This window comes from Octodon degus, unplaced genomic scaffold (genome assembly GCF_000260255.1).
Source record: "Octodon degus isolate 3935 unplaced genomic scaffold, OctDeg1.0 scaffold00015, whole genome shotgun sequence".
Taxonomy (NCBI): domain Eukaryota; kingdom Metazoa; phylum Chordata; class Mammalia; order Rodentia; family Octodontidae; genus Octodon; species Octodon degus.
The window spans coordinates 8,768,543-8,777,970 of NW_004524591.1; the positions used below are offsets into that span (position 1 = coordinate 8,768,543).

General features: G+C 41.9%; 1 protein-coding gene across 1 annotated transcript; it reads right to left on the minus strand.

Moving 5' to 3' along the window:
• Positions 1-5,105: 5,105 nt before the first annotated feature.
• Ferd3l (Fer3 like bHLH transcription factor) lies at positions 5,106-5,664 on the minus strand. Its single transcript, XM_004626449.1, has one exon. It carries the CDS (start codon positions 5,604-5,606, stop codon positions 5,106-5,108), a length of 501 nt encoding a protein of 166 aa, XP_004626506.1. The 5' UTR covers positions 5,607-5,664.
• Positions 5,665-9,428: the final 3,764 nt, after the last annotated feature.

Below are 9,428 nucleotides of genomic sequence, written 5' to 3' on the forward strand. Positions count from 1 at the left end.
CTTCTATATTCTCATAGGCATTTTCTTCCCTTTTGAAGACTGGAAATCATAAAAAATACTATCCATAACAGCTGCTCTGAGGTCATCTATGTTTGCTGGCTGCAGGTGGAAATCTCCTTCACAGAGCTCTAAATAGAATGTTGTAAAATTTAGCTTTTGAGGGGGCCAGTCCATGCCAGCCTTTTGAATAATTTATCATCTACAGAATGTGTGAAGGTGCTTTTGATCTTTAAAGGCAGTATCTTTCAAAGTACCATGGCACTTATATGTGGCGATCAGTCCTCTTAAGGAGTTGCAGCAGCATGCTGTTTCAGGGCTAAGTGAAGGAATGTTTAAGATGGTACAGTACTATTTGAATTAACTGAGAGATTCTAGATCCAAATGTGAAGACCAAAGTGTATAAACAGTGCTTTCAAAACAATAAAGCGCTAAGCAAACAAGCCTTTTTATCGTGGTCATTCCCACCATGTCATATTTATCAAATTCTTGACTTCAATGCATGTTAAAATTTCCTTGCTCTCAGCCAAATTCAAAGGAGGATTCTACCAAGTGCTAGTGTTCTAAAATATATTCATCCTTTACACTTTCTTTTACTCTTCTAAGAAATGCATTATAAGCAGAGTGATGAATTTGGTGTCACAGAGAAAGCTGTGGAAATTTGTAGGGTTTGATTTAAAGAGACTTGGAGAGAATTTTCCATTTTTCTTGTATTTTATTTCTGTCAGTTTGCATTGCTTCTTTCCTTCCCTCCTTGTCCTCCGCCAGGTTTGGTTTTGAACTTCAGATTCAAAGAAACCCCAAAGTAAAAACAAAATGGTCAGAACTGCTGACTCTTGTTCTGTAACTGTTTTTAGTCCAGTGTTCACAGGAAGAGAAGAGGCTGACTAGAACTGTGGTCTTAGTTCAGCCAAAGTGTTGTCAAAGTCAGGAACTTTTGAGAGGACTTGAGCCAAGTTATAGATAGATAGATAGATAGATAGATAGATAGATAGATAGATAGCAAAACTTCACCACTTTTGAAAGACTGCTTAAAATATAGTTTAATGAAGCATAGTTTTTAAAAGTTGATTGCTGAATATAAAATACTAATCTGCTAACTCCTTTTGACAAAAATAAAATTGATCCAATGCACGTCTAGTATAAAATGGGTTCTTTTGGTTCTTTTATTTTTAAAGTGATAAAAATTTTGGATCTGCACAAGTGAAATGTGCTGGTGGCTTCATCCTCTTTAAAAGTTTCTCTTGCACATTTGTAATTAAAAAGAAAAGTATCCTAAAATTTTTCTTATCAAATTTCATCTAATCATTTTTATAGTCATGTTAGAGGTCTCCCACAGTGTGTTTTTATAAAGGAAATGCTGACAAATGGGATACTAAACATCAACCCAAAGTTCTTAATTGTGTGTTCATGCAGGAGTTCTGCCGACTAGCAGAGTATTTCATTTCAGCAATGCATTGGAAAGCTTCGCCTTTGTGCTGGGCAACTGACTATAAAAGATGACCAAGGCTTGTGTTATTTTTACTTTCCTTGGAAATGTTAATTATGTCTTTCAAATATGATTTCATTTAGGTTTTCTCATGGTTTACATTTCTGAATACTAATAGTAATCTGATAGTTATGGGGAACTTAGTTTGAGAGCAAAAGGCAGTTTTCAGTCAGTAAGGAGCATATAAATAAATTGCCTCCAAGAGATGCTATTTAGATTTTCAATGCAGGAATCAAGTACTATAATTTCCAGAAATAATTGACTCCATTAGTTTTAACAACCCTGGTGAGAATTATTAAAAAGTCAGTGTCCACCCATATTTCTATCAGTGTGAATAGGCAATAATAAAGAATAAAACCATTTTAACATAGGGGGTGTAGCATTCTAGACAAGTTTTGGATTTAACAAAAACACTTAAAAAAGTTGAAAGGTCAAAATGCGATGGTACTTTGGATTGTAGGATGCAATATGGACTTTCTTGTTCTGCTTATGGATGATTCCTATAAAGGATGAGTGAATCCATTTCTGTGTCTGTGATCTTCTCTAGGCTTCCCATTATTCTACTGGTAAAATCATTATGAAAATGTCTTAGATGACTTTACATTTTGGGACGTGTAAAAACTTTAAAAAACAAAAAGTCATAGAAAGTGTCAGTTTTCGGGATGATAGATATAATTCTTGTAGTAATGATGGAGAAATCCCTTTTCATCTAGAAGTTGTTGGAGCATTATGAAGTAGGCTGGAGAGGCGTGTGCTACAGGAATGATGGATGTAACAGAGCAGACTAGAGTAGGATGAAAAGGACTAGGAGTGAGGAAAGGCTGAACCTGCTCTTCAGGACCTAGTGATGCTGACGGTCCCTGGTCAACATAGTTTTACTTTATTTCAATTTTTCAAAACTGGTTCTTTCAACAAAATATTAGGAATTCTTAGAATTGAGACCCATGTTTTTTATTCAACATTTGCAGATTTTAAAAACATGATCATTTTTAGGAGGACTCCAAGGAAGGGATTTTCCTTAAACTCTTTCCAAATCCATCAACATACTACTTGCAGAAAATTAAAACTTCATTGACTGAATGAATGAATAGGTAAACAGGGGGAACTGAAAACCTACAAGGAGTTGGGGAGCAGAATACTGTTCAAGGCTGAGTTAAGAAATAATTAGCGGTTTCCTTTTACATGTAAAAGTAATTTAGAATGTGTTCTAAAATAGAAGCATGTTATTCAGGTATCTAGAAAGTTTCTTAGAGGAAGGAGAGTAGTTTTATTTTATAAAACAGAAGTAGAGGTCATTGTCCAAGTCCCAGTTTATTGCAATAAAAATGTTAGAAAATTAGAAATACTTTCCTGGTTTATTTTTGTTTGGTCTTAGCTGTTTACATTTTTTTTTTATTTTCTTTTTTTACATTTCTTTTTCTTACCTGTTTATCTTGGCATTTTTAAGGCAGAGGTAGAAGAAAATCCAGGGACAAAGGAAATAAAGGAAGAAAAAAATTTTAGGGGAAGGAGTTTTATTTTAGAAGAATTCAGTGTCTGTGGAAAGGAGAACCAGGAAAAAATCTGAATGTTCTGAGCACTGATAAAACCCCAAATTCTTCTAAGACTAAAGGGGTAAACATGATCCAGCAGGATCTACCAAGAGGAAAGTCTGGCCATTTGTATTAACAAGCTTTCATGTTCACTTCACCCAGAAATTTCAATTTTAGGAATATGGTAAGAAATTATAACAGAGTAAACATTTATAGGAATGTTCTTTGTAGCATTATTTATTTTTAAAGGAAATATTTCAGCTATCCACCTGTATCGGACTGATGTTTACTTGTGATACATCGGTATGACCATAAAAGTATAATAATCACAATCGTATTTGAGTTATGTTGAAATGCAAGGGAGAATACCATTTTACAATGTCAAGTGAAAAAAAACTTAGAATTTAAAAATATCCCAGATTTTTTAGATGCAGTGAATATGGAACTGCATATGAAAAAAGACTAGGTTGAATTCGATGCAAGTGTCAACAGTAAGGTAGTATGGAGTGATTTACATTTTAGTTTATGAACTTTTGTTTTGCAAACTTTTTAGAATATATTAGTTCTTATTAAACTGAATTCTATCTTATGAAGTACCATTAAAGTGTCACAAGTAGAGCTGTGTGTGTGCCTAGTACTGCTGCATGCTCGTGTACAAAGGGGACAGCCAAGTGTGCAAGGACTGCTGGGGATTTATCCTGCAGATGACTGAATTTACTATTAACATTGGCTCCCCCCCACGCCTTTCTGAAGGACCCAAGTTCAGCCATTAGCAAGTCACTCGGAAAGAATTGTGCGACCAACGAGGGTCCAAACTGGAGACGGAAGCTGAGCATTTGCAGGCTTCCACCTCAGGCACACGCAGGCATTTTAGAAAAGGCTTAGACCGCAGTCTCCTCTTTGATGTTTTTTGCCTCCTCTTGGAGCCTCCAGATGCCCTTATAATGCAAGCGCCCTGCCCTAGTTACCCCATCAGCTTTTACTACGTGTGCCCTGGAGCAGGAGCGCTGGGAAAGCTGGACCGTCCCGTGAGCAACTGGGGTCCGTCGCAGGCTCGGAAGGTGCCGGGCACCCGAGGCCCCGCGGGCTCCCAGCGTCCCGGGCTCGGCGACCAGAAGCGCCTATCTCCCACTGAGCCCACGCAGGGACAAAAGCAGAATTGGTGGTTCTGGGCGAAAGGTCAAAGCAGCGAGGCGCGCTGGGCTAAGGCACTGAATGGGAGCCACGGTGGCCCTGCAGCCTTCTACTCGGTAACCAGAGGAGGCACCTCGGGTGGCCTCGCACGTAACCTATCCCAGATCACCCCAAGGGGTATAGTGGGGGGGGAAGGGAGAAAAAGGGGGGCTGGGGAGGTGGGGTGGCATAGAGAGGGGGAGCAGGAAAGGGAAGGAAGTAGTAAAGGCAGGAAGGAGTGTGAGGAAGGGGGTGGGAGAGAAAGGAGCAGGAAAGTAGGCGCAGGGAGGAGACGGGAGGGGAGCGGAGGAGATCTCCGGAGAGGGCCGGAGAGCAGGGAGCTTGAACCCTTTCACAGGTGTGCTTGTGGCCAGCTTCCCGGATGGCCGGACCTTGCGCTTAACCCATTTCCTCCTGCGTGGCCCTGGCAACCCTCCCAGGGAAGCAGAGTTCCAGCCCCTGCCCGGGGGACCTCCGCGGCATCCTCCCCTCCTCCTCTCCGTCTTTTCCCGGGGCGCTGGCCGGACGCACAGCTTGGGCTGCATGGCTCAGCACTGGCTCTTGCCGTGTAAAAGAATCCCTAAGAATTTCTACTTCATTATTTCTATTTTTTAGAAAAGCAGGGCGGAGTGATTGGGCTCTAGACGCTCTGAATTCTGCCTTCTAAGCTTTGAGGAGGGGAAGAGCGGCTCCTCCTCTTGCCTGCCTCGGCCGGGACGCGACTTTCCTGACTCCGAACTCGCCCAGCTCGCCCGAACGTTCTTCTCCAGGACTCGGAGAACTTTACACCCCCAGCCCCAGCTGCAGAGGGCCAGATGTCCTGTCCAGGGCGTCCCTCCCGGGCCTGCGCCCACTCCCGAACCCCAGGAGAGCTGCAGGCTCTGCCAGCCCAGCTCAGCCCAGCTCAGCCCAGCTCAGCCCGCGGTCTTCTGCTCGCAGCTCTGCAGGAGCTCGGTCATGAAGGAGATGTAGACGATGGCCAGGCGGAGGGTCTCGATGCGCGACAGCCTCTTCTCGTAAGCGAAGGTGGGCACCTTCCTTCGCAGCTGGTCGAAGGCCTCGTTGAGGTTGAACATCCGCTTCCTCTCGCGGATGTTGGCAGCCTGGCGCTGGGCGTAGGTGATCACCCTTTTCCTCTTGGGGCGGCCCAGGAGGGAGGCTCCGCGCCCGCGCCCGCCCTCTTCCTCCTCCTCTTCGTCCCCCTCGTCTACTTCGCCCTCCTCCTCTTCTGCGCCCCCCTCCTCCGACCGCGCCAGCCTCCGGGGGCTTCTCTCACGCAGCGCAAGTGCCGGCTCCCCAAAGGGAACCCCGGCCGGGAAGTCGCAGAGAAGGGGGTGTCTCGGAGAGACCAAGGACAGGTCCGCGACGAAGTCCAGCACGGTGGCGTCCACGCAGCTCTCCGGATAGGCCGCCATCGCTCCAGCTTGGCCCTGTGTCTCATCGACTTTTGCAGGAAGGGCCGCCTCTGCTGATGAGGCGTCTTATCCCACCTGACAGGGCACCATCACCGATGGGACAGGGACGTTAATATTTGTCACCAAGCTGATAATAGGATTAGTTGCGCCGGTGGATAGGGTTCTGGCGACGTCCCTGTTCTCAAAGCCGAGGAGTGACCAGGAGGTAGAGGCCACACGGAAGCCTCCCACAGTCTGGCTTCCAGCTCCCAGGTCATTCACTGGTCCACTCCGGACAGTTCCTTCTTGGCAACAACCCCCAGCTCTTACCTGCTGAGCTTTTTGTGTCTGTCCTCACCCCTGCAGTCAATTTTAATGTTCTCCAGGCTTCTTATCTCTTGTAGTTCTTTAATTTAGACTTGGATTCTTAAAGCAAGGATGTTTTCCACAGCATTGGCTTCTCCTTGGTTCCAGGATATGAGCCCGAATCTTGCTACCAACTGCCAATGGATGTGAAGCAGGGACACACACTTTGAATGAGGTCCCGAAGAGGGGCCCTTCCTGCCAGGGGTCGAGGGGAGCCGTTTGTCTGGTATCCCAGTGCAGCAGCTGCTGAAAGGGAAGACCTTCTATTAGCCTAAGTAAGCATGGCTGGGGGGCCCGGAGCACATTCCCCAGGGTCGCTGTTGGAACCAGCTTTCTTTCTCCTTCTAGCACTTGGGCAAACATCTCTCCTGGCTTGTTAGTAGCTCTGACTTCTCTACAGTCTGTTTGGATGCAATCAGTCTAACAATTGAGACACTTGACTTTCCCTTTCCTTGCCTTATCTTCCATTCGCGTAGAGCATTTTATTCCAGGGGAAATGTTACGATGGAAGAACAAGAAAAGGTAGAAAGAGCAAAACATTTTCCCCAGTTGGGATTGAATGCAACATTTCCAGAACTGGGAACAAACAAACACTTCTCGCCCAATGTCAGTACTCCATTCTCCTTTTTAAAAAATACCATTTAGGGGCTGGGGAGATGGCTCAATGGAATAAGTGCTTCTCTGTCAAGCACAAGGGCCTGAGTTCAATCCCCAGTTACGCAAAAAAAAAGTAAAAAAAAAATACCATTTATATTTAATAAGCCAGAGAGTAGCTATTCTCACTCTCTCCTGAGGAATATTTGAGATTTTAAATAATTGTTCATCAAGTATTTGTAAACAAAGAAAAATCAAAACACTCTCATTTGGTTTATTTTCCTCATTCATTGTGATATCCTATAATAGGATTTTAAAGTAGCTATTATATTTTATTAATTCTGTTTAAGGGAGTTTTGGGCTTCATTTAAGTGATTTTTGAAATAAAAAAGATTTAAAATTTGGTATAATGAAAATAAACATATCGATTTTATGTTATCTCTAATTTAGACAAAGTTCATTTTTCTTTTTTGTGGATAGCTACAGTTAATTATTCAGTGTGAAGACTTTTTTAAAGTTCACAAAAATGTGGTAAAAAATAGTTCCAACAGTGGGTCACAAGAACTAGATTAGAAATAAGAGCACAACATCATCCAGGTTCCAGGGAGAACCCCTGAAAACATCAGCTTCTATTAAGCAAGGGTGCGGGTACAATAGTTCATTCAGTACATTGGACAGCTCCCAGAAGCCTCTCATTTCTAAGATGCTAATTCATTTTCTTCTTTCTAACCTCTCAGGGCCTGGGAAGATGGTTCAATGGAATAAGCACTTCCCTGGCTTGTGCAATCAAAGGAAGGATTTCTTATGTGTTGTTATGAGTAGAGTGAGTTTAGTCACCTACAGTGTACTGAACGTTTCAAAAATCTGGAAGAGAATTTTGAAATTTTGAAAATTTTCACCATAAAGAAATGATAAATGCGGGCTGATGAGATAGCTCAGTGGTCTAAAGCACCTGCTTAGGCAAGCTTAAGTGGGTGCAGGGACCATGGTTCCATCCCTGGCACCACATGCTGGGCCAGCCCTGCCCCTAGGGTGGGCTGAGCCAGCCACACACACAAAACACACACACACACACACACACACACACACACACATATGAAATGACAAATGCTTGAGAAGATAACATGTTTGGGCTTAAATATTATGCAGTATTGACACTTATTAAAACTCTAGGGCCAGCAAGGTAGCTCAGCGAACTAAGCCCCTGCTTAGGCAAACACAGGGACTGGGGTTCGATACCTGGCACCACATGCTGCACCATCCCTGCATCTGGGAGTGCTGAGCTGGCCACCAACACCAGGGTATGGTGGTGCAATCTGTAATCTCAGCTCTGGGGAGGCTGAAAACAGGAGGATCACTATGAGTCTGAGCTGTGCAGTGCGAACCTGTACCATGTACCAAATCCATTTTAAAAAAAAATATAGTACGCCATTAATACACACAACTTTTTATTTTCACGAATCAGCTAAAAAAAAAGCAACATGACCTTGGATTCTTTGGTTTTTAACATATTTTTTTTTCTTCACTTGATTTTCTCTAGTCTTGCTGTGTTTGCTTTTGTTCAATGATTTGTATTGTGGTGACACAGGCAGAAAAGAATAAAAATCTTTGTTTCTGAAAGATGTTATTGAGAAAGAGTCCTTTTTATGGTTGCCTATTTGGTTTTGTAGAATTTCTTGTTAAGGGAGGGCTTAAAATAAAAATTAATAGAAATGTCAACAGTGGCTGAGGCACCAGAAAATGATAGAGGTTGGTCTCATTTTGATGTGGAGTACTATGCTTTCTGATCCTTGTTTAATTTAATGTTTTATAAAATAAATGAGCAAATTTATAGTTGATCTTTTACTATGTTAAGTGGTTGTGTATGATTACTTTTTTTCTTTTAAATGTGTGTATAAGTAGTTCCAAAACTTCAGTGAAGTGAGAATCTAGTTGCATAACAAAATACATTAGGACATTTAATGAAGAGAAACATGGTAAGCACTTAAATTGAACATTTAATAAAATAAAGGCCAGAACCTGGGATGAAACTCTAAGGAAAGGAAATTATAGCAGATTTAATGAAACCAACACCCAGGATTGAGTTGAAATACTAATTCTAACTGTTAAACATTTAGAAAATAATGTCTTAATGAGTATATGTATAGCAATAATATTAAATATTTTAACATTTGAAGTATATCATAAAAATCTCAAGACAAACATGTGCATGTGACACAAATCTGTCTTTTGTAAGGTTCTAATCAGACTAGCATAACTAGAGCAAACATGTTGGAAACATAAATGCTAGTGATTGACTCTTTAATTTCTAAGAAGTTATAAATTATAGGAAAAATGAAACTTTTTCTGCCTATTTTGAAACATACACTTTACTTTGAAAGAGCTTTAATGAAAAGTTGGTGCCACAGTGGATAAGTATAGTGAACACAGTACCCGTATAAAGAGGTGATTTAAACAGATCTTTTCACTCGAGGGAATCATTACATTTTTAGATTTTAAAGTTAGGAAAAAAATTTAGTAAAAAGAACTCAAGTGAGGATTAAAAGAAGCTTGCTGCTACCCTGATTCCTCTGGCTTCTCGACTTGTAGTTTACAGTTATTCAATGATATGTATAGTTTTTCAGAGAGAGTCTGATAAACTCTTCACAAACTGCTCGGTGTGTTCCAGGAAATCATCAAATGATGGCTTGGTTTACTTGATAATCTACTCTGTCTCTGTTGGCCATCATCACTGAAAATTGTGTGTGTGTGTGTGTGTGTGTGTGTGTGTGTGTGTAAACTATTCTCTTACATTCAGAATCAAAGCAAAAGAAAGCAAGTGACCAAGTGGCTTTAGTAACAACTCCCAAGGAGGACTGACAAGGTAGGATTAAGGGTGGTAAG